Source organism: Macaca fascicularis, chromosome 16 (assembly GCF_037993035.2).
Source record: "Macaca fascicularis isolate 582-1 chromosome 16, T2T-MFA8v1.1".
In the NCBI taxonomy this organism is placed as follows: Eukaryota; Metazoa; Chordata; class Mammalia; order Primates; family Cercopithecidae; genus Macaca; species Macaca fascicularis.
In genome coordinates, this window is record NC_088390.1 from 75,262,533 (window position 1) to 75,284,983 (window position 22,451).

General features: G+C 35.8%; 1 protein-coding gene across 7 annotated transcripts in view; it reads right to left on the minus strand.

Moving 5' to 3' along the window:
* Positions 1-22,451, minus strand: part of ABCA8 (ATP binding cassette subfamily A member 8) — an 85,657-nt gene that overhangs the window by 49,515 nt on the left and 13,691 nt on the right. For 4 of the 7 annotated variants that reach the window (XR_012426072.1, XR_012426073.1, XM_005584793.4 and 1 more), the window contains exons 4-16: positions 21,264-21,428; positions 17,431-17,534; positions 16,551-16,777; positions 13,439-13,580; positions 12,919-13,104; positions 11,786-11,933; positions 8,533-8,701; positions 6,068-6,126; positions 5,198-5,308; positions 3,784-3,959; positions 2,594-2,713; positions 2,213-2,351; positions 1,525-1,615 (exon numbers count right to left, since the gene is read on the minus strand). Coding sequence is in view for 5 of the 7 variants with exons in the window: in XM_005584793.4 (XP_005584850.3) it covers positions 1,525-1,615; positions 2,213-2,351; positions 2,594-2,713; positions 3,784-3,959; positions 5,198-5,308; positions 6,068-6,126; positions 8,533-8,701; positions 11,786-11,933; positions 12,919-13,104; positions 13,439-13,580; positions 16,551-16,777; positions 17,431-17,534; positions 21,264-21,428 (1,837 nt within the window). In the remaining 2 variants the exon portion in view is untranslated. The remainder of the gene's footprint in view (positions 1-1,524; positions 1,616-2,212; positions 2,352-2,593; positions 2,714-3,783; positions 3,960-5,197; positions 5,309-6,067; positions 6,127-8,532; positions 8,702-11,785; positions 11,934-12,918; positions 13,105-13,438; positions 13,581-16,550; positions 16,778-17,430; positions 17,535-21,263; positions 21,429-22,451) is intronic. The other 3 variants (XM_045374503.2, XM_074020256.1, XM_065531906.2) reach the window with 2 other exon arrangements.

Sequence of the window (22,451 nt, forward strand, 5' to 3'; positions counted from 1 at the left end):
AAAAACCCTCAACACCACTGATCATCAGAGAAATGCAAATCAAAACTACAGTGAGATATCATCTTATCCCAGTTAGAATGGCTTTTATCCAGAAGACAGGCAATAACAAATGCTGGCAAGGATGTGGAAAAAAGGGAATCATGGTACTCTGCTGGTGGGAATGTAAATTAGTGCAGCCATTATAGACAACGTTTGGAAGTTCCTCAAAAATCTAAAAACAGAGTTACCACCCGATCCAGCAATCCCACTACTAGGTATATACCCCAAAGAAAGGAAATCAGTATGTCAAAGAAATATCTGCACTCTCATGTTTATTGATGCACCATTCACAAGAGCCAAGACTTGGAAGCAACCTAAGTGTCCGTCAACAGACGGTTGGGTAAAGAAAATGTGTTACATACACACAATGGAGTACTATTCAGCCATAAAAAGAATGAGATTCTGTCATTTGCAACAACATGGATGGAATGGAGATCATTATATTAAGTGAAATAAACTAGGCACAGAAAGACAAACTTTATATGTTCTCATTCGTTTGCGAGAGCTAAAAATTCAAACAATTGATTTCATGGAGATAGAGTAGAAGGATGGTTACCAGAGGCTGGGAAGGGTAGTGGGGTTAATGGGTACGATAATATTGTTAGTAGAATGAGATCTAGTATTTGATAGCACATTCTTCACAGATTATATTACATGTGAATATAATTATATCACTGTGACATTCTTCACAGATTATATTACATGCATAATATATTAATATGACTATACAGACTATATTAATATGTGCAATATATTGTTGAATACAGTCAACATATATTAAAATAACTAAAAGAGTATAACTGGAATGTTTATAACACAAAGAAATGATTAATGCTTGAGGTGATGAATACCCATTTATCTGGATGTTATTATTATGGACTGTATGCCTGTATCAAAATAGTTCATGTACCCTATAAATATACACACCTACTATGTACCCATAAAATTAAAAGTTAAAAATAGAAGATTTAAGTAAAATAATGTTAAGTATCATATCTGAGTCACTCAATAAATTACAGCTAGAATATGCTGCTATTCAAAATAAAGATAATAAAATGAAGAGGATGGACAGGAGGAGAAGAACAAGAAAGAGGAAGATCTAGGAGGAGTGGAAGCAAGTAGCCGACATAAGAATATATTAACACCCTGGGTGAGAGATGAAGAAGGTGTAAAATACAAGTGCATCAGTTGAAAAGGTGCCCTTAATATATACCTCCGTTAATAAAAACTGTGTTGCAGATATATATTTTTAAACCATATTTATCTAAACTTTTGTTGTTATATTCTCAATATCTAAACTCTCCAGATCAATATCTCTTACATATACATACTAACTAGGTAGACACACATACGTATATATGTTTATACAAACACCTGTGTGTAATAATAAAAGTTTTTCTTATGTGTTGTAATGTTTTGCTTCAAGCATCATGCCTTACACTAGACCAGTTCTCATTTACTCCCAGTCTTCTTAAGTGGCCTTACCTTAAGTGATATCCAATCCCCCATTTCTTCTTTAGAAACAAAGAAGAACCCGCACACTTTAGCTTCCCTTGGGAGAGAAATACTTTCCTGTCTGAAAAAGAAGAGCAAAGAAGAAAGTTTGTTAAAAAGTGGCCCATTCATTTGCAAGAAACGACAGATAATCATCTATATAATCAAACTTTAATTCAGGAGCTTCTAAGGTTTTAAATGCAGGGCTTGATAACAACTCAATGAAATAGATACATTTTAATCTCGTTTACACACCGTGTTTTGCAATCCATCCCATCAGGGAGGTTAAATTTTGTGGATATATGTTCTAATATAGAAAATTATCCCATTATATATTTTAACAGATGAAACATTAAAAATCATTTGAATATTTCAAGTGGATTTCCCTCAATTCTGAGTAAAAGGATTGATCTCTTAGAATCTAAACTTCACTTAGTTTTCAATAAGCGAGTTTCCTGGCAGATCATGCTTCTATGTGACCAAATTACACAAAATTCTACAAGATACACTGAAATGGTTGCAAGAGGCTTTGTGTCCAGGTTAAATTACCACCAGCCGTCCAATTTACCAGATACAGCTAGATTGCCGAGTTACAAAATAGAACTGTTCAGAGAACAATCCATATTTTTGAGATCTCTTAAAGTCCTCCTCAGGGTACTTAACAGAAACCAGTGATTACCCGCCAGGATGTCAGCCTCATCCATGAACTGGGTGCTGAAGAGGATCACGCGGTCTGTTTTGCGTTCTTTCAGAAGGTTCCATACTTGATGTCTTGAAAAGGGATCCAATCCAGCAGTTGGTTCATCCAACAGGAAAATCTATAAACAAGGAAAGTATATAAAGCGGTTTTCCACAAAGGTGAAGTTCTTCCAGAAAACAGTGCAAAAACCATATGAATTATATGGAACAGAACATTATGGTTAGGATTTAGATACTCTATGTAATGTTCTATGATGAATATTTTATAGCACATGTTGTTTGCAAATAAAATATTTGAACGATTACCAAAAGTTCCCATTTTTTTAAATTTGAATTCACCTGCAAATTCAGTGTGACTCACCTGAGGATCTCCTAAAATGGCAATCCCAAAGGTTAGCTTTCTTTTCTGTCCACCACTTAAGTTTTGAGCAAGAACATCCTGAATATTTTTCATTTCCAATTCCAGCAAAACTCTCTGTATCTAACCAAAAGACAGTATTTATGTCATACACCAAAATTTATTCCTTTTTTAAAAATTTATAAATACAAGGCTGTAAAGTGTAAATGGTTAAAAGCACAAACACTGGGCCAGGCGCAGTGGCTCACGCCTGTAGTCTCAGTGGCTCACGCCTGTAGTCTCAGCACTTTGGGAGGCGGAGGTGGGCAGATCACGAGGTGAGGAGTTCGAGACCAGCCTGGCCAACATGGTGAAACCTCATCTCTACTAAAAATACAAAAATTAGCCAAGCATGGTGGTGCGTGCCTGTAATCCCAGCTATTCAGGAGGCTGAGGCAGGAGAATCGCTTGTACCTGGGAGGCACAAGTTACAGTGAGCTGATATAGGGTCACTGCACTCCAGCCTGGGCGACAAGAACAAAACTCTATCTCAAAAAAAAAAGCACAAACACTGGAGCCAAACTTCCCGGGTTTGAATGTCACGCACATTAACTAGTAAGTTGGTCAAGTTACTTGCTCTCTTGAACCACATGTATAAGATAGGGATAATAATAGCACCTATCTTATAGGGTTGCTATGAAGAATAAATGATTTATTAGATTAAAAGTTAAGGATATGCTTGGCACATTGTAAATTGTATGCATTGTTAGCTATTGTTTAAATCGGATTTTCTTGTCCAACAATTGTACAACGATTTGCACACAAATAATTTAAAATTAAAACTCAGTGCAAACAGGTTTTAATAATCTCATTTTGACCAACACATTAACTCTAACACATTTATGTACCTCTTTTTTTTTTTGAGATGGAGTCTCACTCTGTCACCCAGGCAGGAGTGCAGTGGCTCAATCTCCGCTCACTGCAAGCTCCGCCTCCCGGGTTCACGCCTTTCTCCTGCCTCAGCCTCCTGACTATCTGGGACTACAGGCACCCACCACCATGCCCGGCTAATCTTTTTGTATTTTTAGTAGAGACGGGGTTTCACTGTGTTAGCCAGGATGGTCTTGATCTCCTGATCTCGTGATCCGTCAGCCTTGGCCTCCCAAAGTGCTGGGATTACAGGCATGAGCCACCACGCCCAGCTATTCATGTACCTCTTTATCCACTTCTTGTGGCAGAATCCCTTTTATTTTAGCAAAGAGTCTGAGGTTTTCTCTCACAGTGAGGAAGTCAAATTGCACATTGGATTGTGGGCAAACTCCAGTCAGCTTGCTGAGATTTTCTAGGTCAGCCACTTCTGAAAGCTTATTGTTATAGATGGTTACTGAACCTGTAACAAAGGAAAAGTTAATATCAAGATAAGGCTTAAGATATTTCTTAATAAAATCACTGATAATTAAATGTTGTATGTATGACTTTATCTTCATAGTTTATACAATTCAGGCATTAGAAACTTCTACTTTAGTTGCATAATATACTGAAAAACTGTTTCCATCTGCAGCTTTTCCCATCAAGGTGTAGTCTCTTTGTCTACCCCTCACATTTAGCTTTGCCTGTATACCCCGTAGGATGCTAGCAAATGTGATACAAGCAGAGTCTGATGAAGAGCTTCTACCTAGTGATTTGTCTTTGCTTGCTGCTGGGATCATGTGGATCATTGGGTGAAGAATCCTAGTGGGCCTTCTGAAAGATGTATTTCCATGTGGGAAGAGACAGACAACCACCCTAACAGAAGTCCCAGATATGTGAGTGAGGCCATGGTAAATCATCCAGCCCCAGTCACGTTGGTCCAGAATAGAAAAACTGCCCAGTCAACCCACAGAATCATGGGGAGCAATAAGACATGAAATCAACTTAAATGTCTATCAAAGACAGGCTAGATAAAGAAAATGGGGGTATGTATACACCATGGAATATTATGCAGCTATAAAAAAGAACGAGATCATATCTTTTGCGGGAACTTGGGTGGAGCTGGAGGCTATCATCTTTAGCAAACTAATGGAGGAACAGAAAATGAAATACCATATGTTCTCACTTATAAGAGGGAGCTAAATGATAAGAACTTATGAACACAAAAAAGCAAATAACAGACACTGGGGTTTACTTGATGAGGGAGGGTTGAAGGAGGGAGAGGAGCAGAAAAGATAACTATTGGGTACTGGGCTTAATACCTGGTTCATGTAATAATATGTGTAACAAACCCCCATGACATGTGTTTATCTATGTAACAAAGCTTCACATGCACCCCCAAACCTAAAATAAAAATTAAAAAAAAATTAAAAAAAACCTTATTGCTAAAAAAAAAAAAAAAAAGAAAAGAAAAAAGAGCTGAAAGATACAAGCTGGAATGCCAAATGATAACTAATGACCATGAAAATAATTATTATGAAGTACTCAGATTCCATATGCAGTATACCAATTAAATATTACATACTTCTGTAGAATATTACTATTAAATGAAATTCAGTTTTTCCCTAGATATGTGTGTTTGTGATTACCACTTGAAAGAACTTTATATTAACAGCTGATTTATTTGTCAGTTGACTTTGAAAACAAACTAGTTTGTACCTTTGGTGGGAGTGGACAACCCACTAAGAATGTTTAGCAGTGTTGACTTTCCAGCTCCACTGTGACCAAGTATTGCAGTGATTTGGCCTTCGTAAATGTCAAATACCAGATCTAGGAAGAAAAAAGGAAAGGAAAGAAAGATAAGATAAAGGGATGAAAAAAAGAGGTGGAGAAAAAGGAAGAAAAACAATTAAAACCACAGACAAAATTCTATTATGGAGCCAATGAATCATTATTTATTTCCTTGAATGGTTGTCTTTTCTATATATAAATATAGTGAGTTGTTAAATTCAAAATAAAACATTAAAAGTTCCCTCTATAAACTTATTTCTCAAAATAGCTTCTTTTGAAATTTTGAAATGACTTAGTTTAAGTGAATGAAACATGTCTATATAATAGGTTCATTGACATTTCCTGCATATGGTAGGTCAATGTTAGTATTTATTAAATGGAAGAATAGATGAATGGTAAATTATTACATGACTAAAATTCCTTTGAGGTAAGTGACATTTTCACACAAAAGAAAAACATACGGTATCTACCAATAGCTTTTGGATTACAGAAGACAAACTTGAGTTTGTAGAAAAAAAAAAAAAACCCAGAATATCCTTAGACTACCTCAATATTACCCAGTATTGATTCTAAATACATCTGTATCTAAAACATATTCATTTTTTTCTAACTTGTATAAAGTAGAAGCAATATGTTAGAAAAAAAATATTATGTAGTTCAAATAACTCTTTTCAAGCCTGAAATACCGCCACTGATTACTCACTGAAAGTGAAGCTGAATTAAAATCAGGAAATCAATATTAATACAATAAATATTTTCTCTCTCTCTCTCTTTTTTTTTTTTTTTTTTTTTTTTTACCTTTCAAGGCTTCTATTTTATCAGGCTTTCCTTTATATTCTTTTGTAACATTTCTGATTCTGAAAAAAAAGAAAACATATTTCCAAGTGACAATTTCCTATACAGTTTGTAATTTCCAGTTTGGTAGACAGGATTGGACGAATCTTATCTTCAAGGTACATGAAGATCTAGGTCTTCACTGTCATGCAGTCATAGTTGTGTGACAGAATCAGCTAGAATACTGCTTGCCAACCCTGTCTGCACATTGGCATCATGTGAGGAGTTATAAGAATTTAACTGTGCTTGGGACCTATAAGCAAAAGTTCCATAGATTGGGGTAAAAGCTAATATTAGTATTGGAGAACAGGATCACCTCTAAGTTGCAAAGCTAAGGAAGCTAGACCAAGAGATGACACGGACATCAGGTACCCAAAGGCTCCTGTGAACCACTGGCACAGGTTGGAAAGATCTTTGGCTATCCTGATTCAAGGTCTCCAAGGGTTCATTAAGAGCTACAGTAAGAAGGACGATCAATGTATCATAATAGCAAGAGCATGAGGTTCACAGTACTGCCCACCTAAGCTTATCCCATTACAACCACCTAGGGCTCTGTTACCTTAACCAACGTATTTATTCCAGGTCATGAAGTTTCAGGTTTCACAACCTGAAAATTTGCAGGGCTTTAGGACTGTGTTGGAAGGTAAATGAAATATTTCATCTTGCATGTACAGTGCATATAAGATGACATTGGTTACATGGTGATGATGGCTATAGAAAGGAATGAAATAAAGGAATGAAATTAACTTATGCTGGGTACTATTATAGGTCTGGAATCTGAGGCCCTTAAATCTGCATGGTTTTATTTTACCAGGTAAGTGTATAATCCATAAGCCAAATCAAATTTATGTTTCTTATTTTATCATCTACTATTCATAAAATATTCAGTCTCTATTCATATAAAGCTGTTTAATTAGATTTTTTATTTTTTATTTTTTTGAGGGAGAGTCTTGCTCTATCATCCAGGCTGGAGTGCAGTGGCACAATGTCGGCTCACTGCAACCTCTGCCTCCTGGGTTCAAGCGACTCTTGGGCCTTAGCCTCCCAAGTAGCTGGGATTACTGGTGTGCACCACCATGCTTGGCTAATTTTTGTGTTTTTAGTGGAGACCAGGTTTTGCCATGTTGCCCAAGCTGGTCTCAAACTTCTGAGCTGAAGTGATCCACCCGCCTCAGCCTCCCGAAGTGTTGGGATTATAGATATGAGCCACCACTCCCGGGCAAAGCTGTTTAATTAGATATTCTTATTTTTAATTCCATTTTACCATCATTCCATAGCACCTATAATTGGGCAAGGTGTTAAAGAGATCAGAGAGGAACAAAAAGAAACACACAAACACATCGAATAAAGCCACTGTTTTGCTCTGAGCTGCTCTGCTAGAGTAAACCTAGCTTAGTTATGGAACAAATAAAAATATGGAAGATAAATACGGAACAGGCTAAAATAACAAAATGAAATAGCCTCTTTAGAAGTTCAGCAACCTGGGATAATCTGAGACATTTCGCAGGGGGCTGGCACAGGCTGGTCATTGCGATGGGTATGACTTGGATAGTCAGGGATCTTAAGGATTTTCTTCCTATTTTCTCATATCTAGAAATAAAAGTCACCAGCACCAAACACAATGGACATTTTGTTGTCACACAGAATGAGATAAGCTTAACTCTGAAGGGCGCCTCTTCCTGAATTCCCTTTGTATCTACCTCTAGGCCTTTTCTTTGTCCTTCTTTCTTACTCTTTCATCTTCTTTTAAAGGACAAAAAATAGAAGAAAAATGAGAAGTTCAAAAAGTGGAGAGAAAAGGCCAGGCACGGTGGCTCATGCCTGTAATCCCAGCACTTTGCAAGGCCGAGGCAGGCAGATCACCTGAGGTCGGGTGTTTGAGACCAGCCTGACCAACACGGAGAAACCCCATCTCTACTAAAAATACAAAACTAGCTGGGCATGGTGGTGCATGCCTATAATCCTAGCTACTTGGGAGGCTGAGGCAGGAGAATCGCTTGAACCCAGGAGGCAGAGGTTGTGGTGAGCTAAGATCGCGTCATTGCACTCCAGCCTGGACAACAAAAGGAGAGAAAAAGGAGACAGATGAGGTGAGGACAAAGAATGAATGACTGAGACCTAGTAAAGCAACGAGGGAGGCTGAGGATGAAGAGAAACAAATAAAAGACTGAATCCAAGCAAGGGTTTTGCTGAATTATCTTAGCTGGTAAAATTTAAGCTTTTATTTAGTGTGAATGTCAACAATGTTAGGCTGTAAGGGGTTGGTAAAGGGATCTTTCTTTGAACTCAAGGTGGAAAGTGATAGAAGCAGCGTAGGTGAGGACAGGTGGGAACTGTCTACAGAGCACAAAAGGGAAAACTGCCTGCCTCAGGTGCTAACTCTTAGCTTCCTGCCTTTTTGCCCTGTTCTCCACCCGCAGCCTTATTACCTAATGGCTTCTTTCCCATGGAATTCTGGAGGCACTGGTTCAAAAGAGTCGTGAGATGAGGGATCGGCATCCATTTCATCTTCAAGGACCACGTGATCAGCCTTTTGTGTTTGAGACCAGAATGAGGACTTCAGGAAAAACAAAGGTGAACGTCGATGTCCATATTCATCTACATGGCCAGAAGACAAATATTGGTTCAATCACCACGTTAGGGAGAGAGAGTGACAGTAATGTTACATGGCAATGCAGCCCCTTTTTCGCTAAACCTGAACATATGGTCAACACCAGGTAATGTACGTTTTGATACATGTAGCTTCATAAGGAAAAAAAAAATTACCAGATGTCTCTATTATAATAGATCCTATAGGAAGCAATGAAAATGTGATTTTTAAATATTTCAAAAGGAATTTAAATAAATGTTTTAGGATTTCTTAACCTCAAGAAAGACAGATTGAATTGTTAATGTAAGATATGCAGGCATGCTGAATTCTGTCTGGAACACCAGGTGTCATTACATAGGCAAAGAAAGAAGAAATTGAGAACGACTATTGGATACCTTAAAAAAAAAAACCCAAGAGAAGATAGAATAGGATTTAAGAAAAGTAAATGACACATTTGTAAGAAAGAAAAAGAACACGATAAAATAATTAATTGAAACTTAAAGTGAATACTTTTAAAGCTATTTTGTATTTCTGCTTTATTTCATCCCCAAACCATAATTTTCCTCTTAAGCAAATTTATGATCTGCTTTAAAGACATATGACTCGTAAACATCTTGCTGGAAACGAATCCAGCTGTTATTAGTATTCTATCGTCACTTCTGTTTTTCTTCATATTAGGAAGCATTATGAAACGGAAGAATCATGCTTCACTGGTATTCTCCAGCTGACCTCCACTGTAAGGTTATGGGTTTTCAAGCTTCTGTGTACTTCTCACATGTTCAGTCCTTCATTCATGCAATAAATATCTTACACTCTCTCTATACCTGCCATATTGTATGTTGTTAGTACCTATCTCTCCCTTTTGACAAAAGAAAAATCTAGCAAATAAAAGCATGCCACTGTAACTAGATACCTTCTGCCACCAGATTTACCATGAAATTATTCTGTCATTTTATCCAGTTAATTTTTCTGTCATTCATATTTATTATCTTTGAAAGCATTTTGAACACAGTCACCTCTGGTCTTAAATTCAAGCTTAGTGAGCAGATAACAACTAGGAAGAAAATGGAACAACTCACTTATTTGGATGAAATAAATTTTCTGGTTATAATAATAAAATACTATGCTTTTGAAATTGGAAAAAGCATGGATGTGAAAGATATTTTTGTGATATAATGTTAAGTAAAAAATAAAATGCAGACATGAAAATGTAACAATATGTGATATAACTTGATAAAACATATACAAAGAGAATATTTAAAGTAATATCATTAGAATACGTTTGAAACAAGGACTAAAAAAAGATGGACTATATCACATAATGCACATCAAAATAAACTTTAAATTCGTTAGAGAAAACAATTACCTAAGAGGATACTAATAAGCAATTGTAAAGACAGTGACATCTGTTTGTGGATCCACTGAGAATAAACACATTGGGAAAACAAACAAAAATGAAAAATAATACAATCAGAATGTTTTATTAAGTAGAAAGAGAAAAGGAAGAATTAGTAAGTACGAGGGACACAAGAGTAAATTTCCTGAACTACACAGCACACCAGGGATATACAGTATGATAGAAACACAAAAAACAGTCAATGAGATTTTGCCATAAAAACAAAAGTGGAACAGAGAAAATTTGTTTAAGCATGTGTCTTAAATAAGCAATGTTAACAAAAGGTAGAGAAGCTTAAAATATTAGTAGGCAAAAAAGTAATTTTTCTAATCAGTTATGTAATTTTTACCTCTACTGGAAAAAATCAAACGAAAATAGACCATATTCAAACAATTCTAATTGTATAAGTGTGCTAGCCAACAATAGTGGATGCTGACATCTTTTGTTCTGGGTTCTTTTAAAAGGCAGAGACAGTAATTCTTAAAGGATTATCTCAACAACAACAAAAACAAAAACAAAAACAAAACAGGATGAATTTCCTGCCTCAAGATGTGGTTTTCTGTCTTCCTGCTCACCCTTTCCCTTCTTCTCTTTCCACAAGTGTGTATTCATTGCTTTTTGAATAAAGGGCCCTTGGCATACTGTCTTAAATAAATAGAAAATGCAGAAGGGAGAATCAGGCCCTGCCTTTGGTTATAAAAGGAGGGAGAAAAAAGTGAAGCAAGCCGGACACTGCAGCTCATGCCTGTAATCCCAGCACTTTGGGAGGCCGAGGCGGGTGGATTACCTGAGGTCAGAAGTTCGAGACCAGCCTGATCAACATGGGGAAACCCCGTCTCTACTAAAAATAGAAAAATTAGCTGGGCATGGTGGCACACATCTGTAATCCCAGCTACTTGGGAGGCTGAGGCAGGAGAATTGTCTGAGCTGGAAAGGCAGAGGTTTCAGTGAGCCAAGATTGTGCCACTGCAATCCAGCCTGGCTGACAGAGCAAGACTGTGTCTCAAAAAAAAAAAAAAAAAAAAAAAAAAAAAGAAATAGTGAAGCATACAAGTTTCTACTGAGTCTCTAGGGTGCATCAGACACTGTGGTGGGTGCTTAAATTTCATCTGTGAACAAAACAAATCCCTGCTTTTGTGAAACTCATATTCTTGTATGTTGCAAGGTGATACAAATGAAAATTTATGATATACTGGCTTTCCTATTGTGAAATTCTGGGGAGATTTTTAAAAATGTAGATGCATTGATTAATTAAATCAGAATCTCTTCAGGTTGAACTGGGCTTAGAATTGCTTTAAAATTCTTCACATGATTCTGTTGTCCAGCCAGAGCTCAGAACCATTGAGCTAAATAGTTAGACATAAGCAGCTATAAATGTCCATGATTACCAGACTTGTTTAGGAACTATCTTTCTAAGATCTCCTTAAAAAAAAAAGAAGGTTTATACTTAGAGTAAAGTGAAGTTCAAGTGAAGGTTAGTGATTCTATAAACAAAATTCAGGCTTTAGTTCTGACAAGTCAAGTAGTGAGAAAGAAATGAAGAAATAATTTGGCCAGTGGCGACGAGATTTTTCCTCCCTTTCCTGTTGATACACAAAGTAGTCCTTAAAATATAAATACTGTGTGTATTAGGAGATTCGTCTTCAGAAATACAATTATTTAAATGATATTTGATTTTAATCATATCACTACTCACTTGGCAAAATTTTTTCAAAGTAAATCGCCAACGCCAGATAGAGGCAAGTATCAAATGCCAACATGAAATTTGTTGCTACAATGATATTTGAGCCGTCCAATGGATGAGGAAATGCATTAGAATTCAAATCATAGTCCAAGTGTAAAAGCTGAAAATTGAAAAGTAATTAAGGGAAATTAGGTTTAAGGTTTATATTTAAACAGTTAGGTTTAGCATAGGAATAAAAGGACTACTAGCTGCCTCGTACTGAGAATAGAGTTATATAGGGAGATTGCCTCCTTTATGGTTCTCAAATTTATGCCTTGGAAGGCATGGACATATGAGCAACTAGAATGCAATTTAATAATTGCTATGACAAAAATATGTTCCAAATGAAACTGAAACATTAGGAGGAAGTAGGGAAGTATGGGAAGAGATTACATTTGAGATGGAACTCAGATGAACTTTTACCAAATAGGACACAGTCAAAAGATGTGGTGATCCATGTAGATTGGTGGCATGAGGGAGAATTTCTGGGCAAAAGGCACTGGTGTGTTTAAGGAGAGCCAGAAGTGGGCTCGTCTATGATGTTCAAGTTAATGAGCTCTTTATAATTAATAATCCTTTTGTTAAACACTAAATAATGGATATTTAATGGTTGACATTTCCATTTAATTAGAAGGCAGGGGGAATTCAATAAAGAATGATGTCAACAGAAAAGACATTTTATGAACAGAAACATAATTTACTAATGAATTTTCCAGATGTTTTAAATTTTCAATTTAATTTAATTTAGTGATTTTTAATCATGTATTCTCTTCAATTACTAGGTAAAAATATGAACTGGGATAGTTATTTAGAATTAGATTTGCAATAAGTCCATATTTAATTAATGGCCTAAGAAACTACATTATATTGCCTTTAAATAATTGTATGTTGATCCTCTTTTTTTCACTTTCTAAATGTCTTATTTTGCTGGGCTAAATAATTTCAAAGCTTTTAAAAGTTCTGTCTTTGCAACTTTACAACAGCCTTTGCTAGAATTTTAAGGCTTACAATGCTGAATTTGTAAATGATTACTTCCAGTCTACTGAATTCCAGAGAGGACAGATGTTTCAGAAATATCATTAGTAGACATTCAGATGGTGTCTCACCTGGGCCATTCCAAGCATGAAGGCAAAGGGACTAAGCAAGCTTAAAATCCACTCCAAGGATGCAGGAAGGTATCTGTACAGTGCTGTGAACCCCAGACTGCCCCAGAAGACAGTGAGGAGGAACACGACCAGGCCAGTGAGGAAAGATTTCTTTACCAAGATGCTCATTAAGAAAGCCAAAGCTATCTAAAACGAGAGAAGATCTAGTTGGCTTATATTTCTCTAACATTATTACTAGCATAATAAAATTGATATACAAAATTATAGTTATTATTTTGTGTATATAACAGTTGCATATTATAGTTATTATTTTGTATATAACATACAAAACTATGTTCTGCAAATTGCACTAAAAATTGACATTACAAAATACCTCAAATCAAATTATACCTGTTTATAGATTTTTTACATGCAAACAGAGTAGACAGAAAAAAGAGGCATATAGAGTAATCAATCGGAAACAAATACTTAAGTTTTAGGCTATGAGGTAGATAGAGAGATATTTCATTCACTAACTCACCAAAGACAATCCATACAGGAGAAAGAGGCCGAAGACCACCATGAAGCCAGACAAAATGATAAACAGTGTAGATTTTATAACAAGTGCCAAGAAAAGGGCCATAATGAAGATGAAACCAGCATAGAGCAAACCCCAGGAGAGCCTAATGTGGAAACAAAATGTTATTTTAATATTTTATGTTCACTTGAAAAGAAAACCTGAAATGGATTCTTTTTTTTTTTTTTTTTGAGACGGCGTCTCGCTGTCACCCAGGCCAGAGTGCGGTGGCGCCATCTCGGCTCTCTGCAAGCTCCGCCTCCCGGGTTCCCGCCATTCTCCTGCCTCAGCCTCCCGAGTAGCTGGGACTGCAGGCGCCCGCCACCATGCCTGGATAATTTTTTGTATTTTTTGGGAGAGACGGAGTTTCACCTTGTTAGCCAGGATCGTCTCAATCTCCTGACCTCATGATCCACCCGTCTTGGCCTCCCAAAGTGCTGGGATTGCAGACGTGAGCCACCGCGCCCGGCCCTGAAATGGATTCTAAGGTAACTTTTCATTCACTTATTCATCCATTCATTCTCTCTTTTAACAGGTATTTATTGAGTGTTCTCATTCACTTATTCGTCCATTCATTCTCTCTTTCAACAGGTATTTATTGGGTATTCTACGATACATAAATACACGGTAAAAGTTTTGGGCAGAATTCTTTAGGAATTAGGAATATTCTTTGGGAATTAGGAATTGTTTTTCCTAGAATTGATTTCAGAAATACACTCACACATACATGCACATTGTTCTAGGGGGTGGCGGCGGGGGGAGGAATTAGGTTTCCAGTCTAATAGATTTTGGATCGAACAATTTATTCGCTGCGTTCTTGCTCTGTAACCTTGGGCGACTTCTGTAACCACCCTATTACTCCTTTATTTCTCTGGACACCAGGAATAACACTGCAACTGTGGGCTCAATAAGATGATGGCTGTGTAAGGCACTGTCTTAATACAGGGTACCCCCTCAGTGAACCTCAGACCCTTCTGTCCTCTCTGGAGTCTCTCCATGTTCAGGACCATCACAAGTTTCCTCAGATATAAGAAATTCTTCCTTACGTGTAATTCCGTCATGCCGCTCCCCCCGCAAAAGCTGTTGTCATCTTTCTCTGGATGTGTTCACTGAAAAGTCTACATACTTGCCTTTAATTCCCTTCATTGTTTTTGTTAAGAAAGAACTATTTTTATCCCATTTCTTTTATATCAGAATAATTCACTTTCCTTTCCTCATCAATTTCTTTTATTTTGTTTTACAATATTCTTTGAAAACTATAATGAAATAATAATTTTAAAAATAAAAAGCAAAACAGTGGCAAAACCAACACAATAACTCACACACATAGCAATTAATATGTGTTGAAGAATATTTTAAGAGCTTAGCAAGCATTAATTTATTTTATTCTCCCAAAAGCCCTATTCAGGAATACCTTTATTTTCCTCATCTTATTGATAGAGAACCTAATGAACCAGTGTGTTGTGTAACCATGTTTCAAAGTTCAGGGGTTTTGGCTCTAGAGTCTTTAGATTTCACTGCTCTGCTACGTCTCCCTTAAGTATTAATTCAAACAAGAGGTCAATATTGATTTATAAGATGTTAATACTGGAAGGAACTCTTCCAGACTCCTAATTTATTGCCCTGTGCACAGCCCATCTGCCTTCCTAGCCTCTGTGTTATTTAATGTCCTACCCCCTGTAAACATCACCTCCATGCCCTTTCAGTCAATTATTCATAAGTTCTCACACAGAACCTTGTCCATTCTTGCAATTACCCAACCTCTGACATTTTAAACCCACACTACCCAGCCCCTATTCACCATCCTGTTTCGCCAGCTCATTCCCTCAGGTACACCCACCATGTTCTTCAGTCTCAAAGGAGCTCCTGGTCCTTGGCTTCTTTTTCCCTTCCAATTCCCTCCTAGCTCACATCCCACCTCTGTCTGGCACAGATACCAATGTCTATCTTGTTTATGCCTCTCTTGCCATGGTCATTCCTCATTATGCCTTCTTCACAATCACCCAGTAACCTAACCCCAGTCTTCTTCCTTAACTCGGAGAAGCACAGTAACACGCAGCCTCAGCCTGGCAAACATTACACCAATGACAATTTATACCATTCATGGGGATAAAGGATTTTTATATTTCTTTCCTTGTTACTAAAGAATGTTTAAAAGTGGCATTTTCTTATTCATGGCAACAAATTTTTTTAAATGGACACTGATGTGTGACAGTTGTGACATTATTTTTTCTGTAAAATTCTACACTTGGCTCCTTATTTGTTTTCTTAAAGTTTTTTTTTTATTTACTTTTTAGGTTTCTTTAAAAGATTATCTTCCTCCTTTCTAAAAAAGTCAATATCATTCATAATGGAAGTTGTATTTTCTTAAATGTTAGCACGTTCTGTCCCCTTTTATCTTATTTCCTATAGCAGTTCCTTCATGGTGCAGTGAATCTGAAATAGATTTAGATATAATTGGGTCAGAGATTGTTAAATATATTAAATAACCAGCCTCTCTACTTAGTCCTGTAAAATTTCGAGAGGCAAAATACATTTCCCTTTTTTTTTTTTTTTGTCCATCACTGCAGAGCATTTCTCCCCACTGAAATTAACTGAGTGGAAATTTGTTCATGATCTGAAATTATTCAGTGTAGGTATCTCTTATTTGTACCCCTTGGTTGTGGAGGAACAGGTTTCAATAAAGATGCATTGAAGAGGCCGGGCGCGGTGGCTCACGCCTGTGATCCCAGCACTTTGGGAGGCCAAGGCAGGTGGATCACGAGGTCAGGAGATCGAGACCATCCTGTCTAACATGGTGAAACCCCGTCTCTACTAAAAATACAAAAAATTATCCAGGCGTGGTGGCAGGCGCCTGTAGTTCCAGCTACTTGGGAGGCTGAGGCAGGAGAATGGTGTGAACTCGGGAGGCGGAGCTTGCAGTGAGCCGAGATGGCGCCACTGCACTCCAGCCTGGGTGACAGAGCAAGACTCCATCTCAAAAAAAAAAAAAAGAAAAAGAAAAGATAAGATGCATTGAAGAGTCTCAGTTTTCCTGAGTTCCTCCATTTATTTATTTGTGTTGCGTTTGACTCACCAGAATGCTGAATCCCGAAGACCCATCATTGTCATCAAGCCCTTCATCCTTTTTCTCTCTCTTGTGACATTAACAGATGCATAGTAAATGAACGGGGAAAAGGAAATAATGCAGGAAAAAAGGTATAAATCAGTTATAACTCCTGATTGACCAATGAAAGAATGCATCTTCATATTTTTTCCAGTAACTGACATCAGCTCCTCCATCACTGAGTGATTTGTTGTGATCTGAAGAAAGGCATTAATAAGCAAAATTTGTATGTTAATGAATAGCATGCTGTTTTCTTTTAACCGTCTATTTTCCTATGGATGTATAATTGGCCTATTGGGATTTGATGCTAACCTGTATTTCCAATTCTATGTCCTGCCATTGACCCACTGAGAGCTTGGGTCCAGACAGTCTGAGTGACTCACCGTTCTCAGAATTCGCTATGTGTTTCATTACCTCCCTGCCTAACACTACTTTATGATTTGCTTGGCATGTCTTGTCTGAATTTATATATTCAGTAAGCCACCCCTCATCTCAAGCTTCAAGCTGGAATGTTATTTCAATTAGTCATTCTTCCATGGCATTCTAAGGCTGAGAAGGTTTTTACTCATTTACTTATGAAGACCTGATTTATAGTTCTGTACTAGTCTACTTCTGTTCTAATAGTTTTCTTATATGCCTGGCTTCCCAACAAAGTTGAGTCCGTGAATGAGATGCTTTTTCTTCTGTTTGTATCTACATTCCATGGTATATAGAAACTTCAGTAAACTTCAGAGTGAGCAAATGAAATAACAAGGCTATCCACTTATATTTTCTTTAGTGAAACTTTTGATGCCTCTAATATCATTAACTGGCATTAAACATTAGTTTGCATTGAACGTTTTGTACTCACTTCTATAATAGCGGCATTAATGGCAGCTTGAAGAGCCACAAAACCTTCCTTCCAGAATACTGAAACTTCACAGTAAACATCTTCATTTGTTTCATAACAATGAGCTTTGTGAAAAAACAAATTATAACTATCATTACATCACTATCTATATTATTGAAACATGATTTCAATACTGATTATAGCAAACAGTGGACTTTACAATGGCCCCAAATTCCAAATGTTCTTATTTTGACTCAAAGCTTATGAAAACATAAGTTATAATAATGATTCTCAAAATGAATCAGGCAGACATGAGGCGGAGTGCTCTCAGGAAATGTTTTACATTAAATTATAACACTCTAAACTTTCTCATACCATGTCCTGTGCTTTTCTGCTGATCAAGAATTTTGTTGATCTCTTCTCTCTTCTGATTTGTATTGTGAAAACTACATATTTTAATGTTTTTCAAAAGTTCACAGAGCCTAACATGGATTGAGAAACACTGAACTAAAGCGTTTTCTAACACTGGATATAACACAGGCATAATAGGCAAATGGAAGTTCAAGTAAGATTACTTACTATGCTTAAATCATGCCAATCAGAATGTCTTTGGAAGAAAAGGATTTATTCAAAAAGAGCTATCAGTCCATTTAATAGTAAACTATATTAAAGAGATATCCTTGAATAAGATTAATTAAAATTGAGTATAGAAATTAAATGCCTATTACATGAAACATGGTTTTAATAAGATCTTGAAATATTTCAAATATACAAATGATATAAAAATACAATAAAAACACAAGGACCCACTGCAAATTTGCAAAATAAATGCATCATTTCAAATACAGTTAGAAACTTTTGTGCACTTCCCCAGCACCAAGTTGCTAACTAGCTAACTGCTTTCTTGAACATTGTGTTTATACATATGCCACTATATATCTCTAAACTACATATGTAATTTAAAAAATTAAACTCTACTAATAATTATTATGAACTATGCTCATTTATTCCGTATTATGATTTTGAAATGTATATAAATGGCCCCATTTAATTTTTTCTTCATTTTTATGGTTATGAAATCACATTGCAGGAAGGTAAATCAATATATTTATCCATTTTCCTGTTGATGATAATTTGTTAGTTCCTTTTTTCTTTTTGTGATTACCAGAAAAAAAATCTGCTGCTATAAAAATCTGTATATACATCTTCTTGTAAATATATCGATATTGGTCAGTATAGTCTCTTATATGTTATAGTAATAACCCCTAAATCTCAGTGATTTATCACAGTAAAAGTTTATTTCTTACTCAGGCTACACATTCAGCAGAGGTCTTTGGTAGGAGGGTTGTGGGGTGGTACTCTATTCACATCAAATTTAGGATCCTAAGATGGAAGGCATTTCCTCCAACTGTTAGTGGCACTGTCTGTATTATACTTGACTCCTTAGTTTGCGGAAGCAGGTGAGAAAAGGTGAAGAACTTATACTTGCGTTTAAATGCCTTGGGTCTAGCTATCTTATTAGGGCTACAAAAAGCAATTATTCTATGTCCTCAGGAAGAAGAGAATAGGCTGCAAATCTTTAACACAGGTATGAGAGTTTCACTAATAAGATTTCTATGATGATGAGTTATAGGTTATGTGCACATCAACTGTAAAATAAAATTTCTCAGTTTTTGTGGAATTTAAAAATTTTGTAAAGCTGGGTAGGTGTTCTCTTTGCTACATGTCCTTGTCCATACTTTGAATTGTTCTATTTGCTAATTTTTGCAAATCTTATGAACGTGAAATGATATAACATGTGGTTTCAACATGCAGTTTCCTGGTTGCTAACGTGGAGAAACACCTCTCCTAGTGCTTATTCTTGATCTGTGTTGTTTTACGAAATTATTTTTAATTATGTTGTTTTATGAAATTATTATTTTTGTATTTTTGATCTTTTTCCTATTTATTCAAAGTAAATCTTTACATATTCTGGAATTACTTTTTTGTTAGATTTTTCTTTTTTTTGGAGGTGGAGTCTCACTCCGTCACCCAGGCTGGAGTATAATGGCACGATCTCTGCTCACTGCAAGCTCCGCCTCCCAGGCTCAAGCAGTTCTCCTGCCTTAGCCTCCGGAGTAGCTGGGACTACAGGCACACGCTGCCACACCTGGCTAATTTTTGTGTGTTTGTGTGTATTTTAGTAGAGACGGGGTTTCACTATGTTGCCCAGGCTGATCTCGAACTCCTGAACTCAGGCAATCCACCCGGCTTCGCCTCCCAAAGTGCTAGGATTACAGATATGAGCCACTGCGCCTGGCCACTTTATCACAATTTTTGCCTTTATTTTTCGCTATCTCTATGGTGTGTTTTGATAATGGGAAGTTCTTACAATTTATATCTAGTCAAATTTATCAATATTTTAATTTATGGCTGAGTAGTATTCCATGATATATATATATATCATATTTTCTTCATCCAGCCCTCTGCTGATGGACACTTAACGTTAATTCTCTATCTCTGCTTTTGTGACTAGTACTGCAATAAACATATGAGTGCATGTATCTTTTTAAATATAATGTTTTTTTTTTCCTTTGGGTAGATACCCAGTAGTGAAGTTGCTGGTTCAAATGGTAGTTTGTTTTAATTTCTTTGAGAAATCTGCATACTGTTGTCCATAAAGGTTGTACTAATTTACCCTTCTACTAATGATATATAAGTGTTATCTTTTCTTCGCATCCTTGCCAATATCTGATTTTTTTAGACTTTTTAATAATTGCCATTCTGACTAGGGAAGATGGTTATCTCCTGGTTTTAATTTGCGTTTTCTGATAATTAGTAATGTTGAGCATTTTTTTATGTTGGTTGGCTGCTTGTATGTCTTCTTTTGAAAAAAGAAGAATTCAAACAATCCAAATAACACCATTGAAAAATAGGTAAATGGATTATTTGTTTTGCTTGTTGAGTTCTTTGAATTCTTTGTTGAATGCATAGTTTGCAAATTTTTTTCCATCTGTAAGTCGTCTGTTTACTCTGTTGATTGTTTCTTTTGCTGTGCAGAAGTTTTTTTTTTTTTTTTTTTTTTTTTTTTTTTTTTTTTTTTTTTAGTTTAAGTCTCATTTGTCTATTTTTGTTTTTGTTGTATTTGCTTTTGAGGACTTAGTCATAAATTCTTTGTCTAGCTCAATGTCCAGAAGAGGTTATTCCTAGTTTTTTCTTCCTGAATTTTTATAGGTTTGGGTCTTATGTTTAGGTGTTAATCTATCTTGAGTTAAATTTTGTATATGGTGAGAGATATGGGTCCAGTTCTATTTTTCTACATAAATTCAATTTTCCCAGTACCATTTTTAGAAAAGGATTTTTCCCCCAGTGTATGTTTTTGTTTGACTTTGTCAAAGACCATTTGATTGTAGGTATGTGGTTTCATTCTAGTTTGTCTATTCTGTTCTGTTTATCTATACGTCTATTTTTATACCAGTGTCAGGCTGTTTTAGTTATTATAGCCTTACAGTATAATTTGAACAATTGAGCTTATTTAAAGAGAAGTTTGTTCTATCTTATCCATAAACAACCTTGTTTTCTTTTAACAATCATATATTCCATATAATATCTATGTGTGTACATATGAATACATATTAAATTTACATATATAAATATATATCTATGTAAATATATGTCTATAACTATATATAGTGACCATTTATCAGTATGTTCTTATGCCCAAAAAGGAATATTTTTTTAAACGTTGAGGGACATGTGTACATCATTATGACAGTTAGCGAAGCTCTAATTTGGCATACTAACCTCTATTCCCACACATGGTTTATGACATAATTGAAATAGAGAGCAGTGAAATTTTAGAGCCAGAAAATTACCTGTGTGGTCCTTGTGTTCCTTTTTTGCTGGCATTTCGTGTCCTAGCAAGAACTTCAACTGATATGAGTATGTATTAGTAAAGATGACTCTTACTATTTCTTCAGGATAATTTGCTGTGAATTCTTTAATACTTTCTTCATCTGGCAGTCCCAAGACCTCTTTACCTTTTGTTACAAGAAGGGAATATTATTGTTAATAAATTACTAGGAGACACAACTTCAGGATGTCATGTTGAATTGCTTTTGCTAGAGTTTTCTATGGAAGTAAAACATAATCAAGTATTAACTTTCAGAAAGGTAGACTAAAATGTTGGGTAGAAGAGAAATTTCTAAAGCTCCATCTACATACAATCAGAAGAAATACATGAAAATTAGTTATTTTATTTTCATATGTTGTGATTACTGAGCCAATTTCAGTCACAAAGTGTCATACTATACCAATTAAACTGTTAAAAAATAATTAACATTCCTATAAAGTTGAAATGGTAAATAGAGAGAGATAGATATTTAAATTGCAATTAGGCACTGTTTTATATCAGGCGGACATGCCTATACAAATTTATTTTTCTTTAATAACCTTGATGGTATGGTTAATAAGCTAAAAAAGGTGATAAATTTAAAAACGTGTAAGAAACTATGTTGACATCACTGAAAGAATCCCTCTTTTCTGTAGGTATTGTGTCCAAGGCCACATGGCTGTTTTATTAATACTGAAAAATGAGACGAAATACAAGAAAAGTTCTGGATTGGGGTGGAAATGTTGAAGATGAATGTAGAGGGAGCAAGCAGTATGTATTTTGATAGAATTAATTTTATTCTCAAACTTATGTCATCATGAACGAATACCTTTGTTACTCAATTTCTATGTTTGTAAAATAAATGTAATAACCATTATTATTATTATAGAATATTAATAGAGTACAGAATATAGAATAATATCATTACAAGATATGCTCTTTTTACAGAATACAGTTTTTATAAAAATATGCCATATTGTAGCATTTAATGAATATTTATTATTATAATTGCATGTGGTTTGGAATGAGGTAATGTTGAGAAGCTCAAGTTTCTGACATTGGGAATCGTTATGGATGTCTGTGAAACAGCAAGAGCAGACACATCTCAGGGCTGTTTAGGAGACTGGACCTTAGGTAGATAGTTCATATCACATTATAATCTTGAATCAGA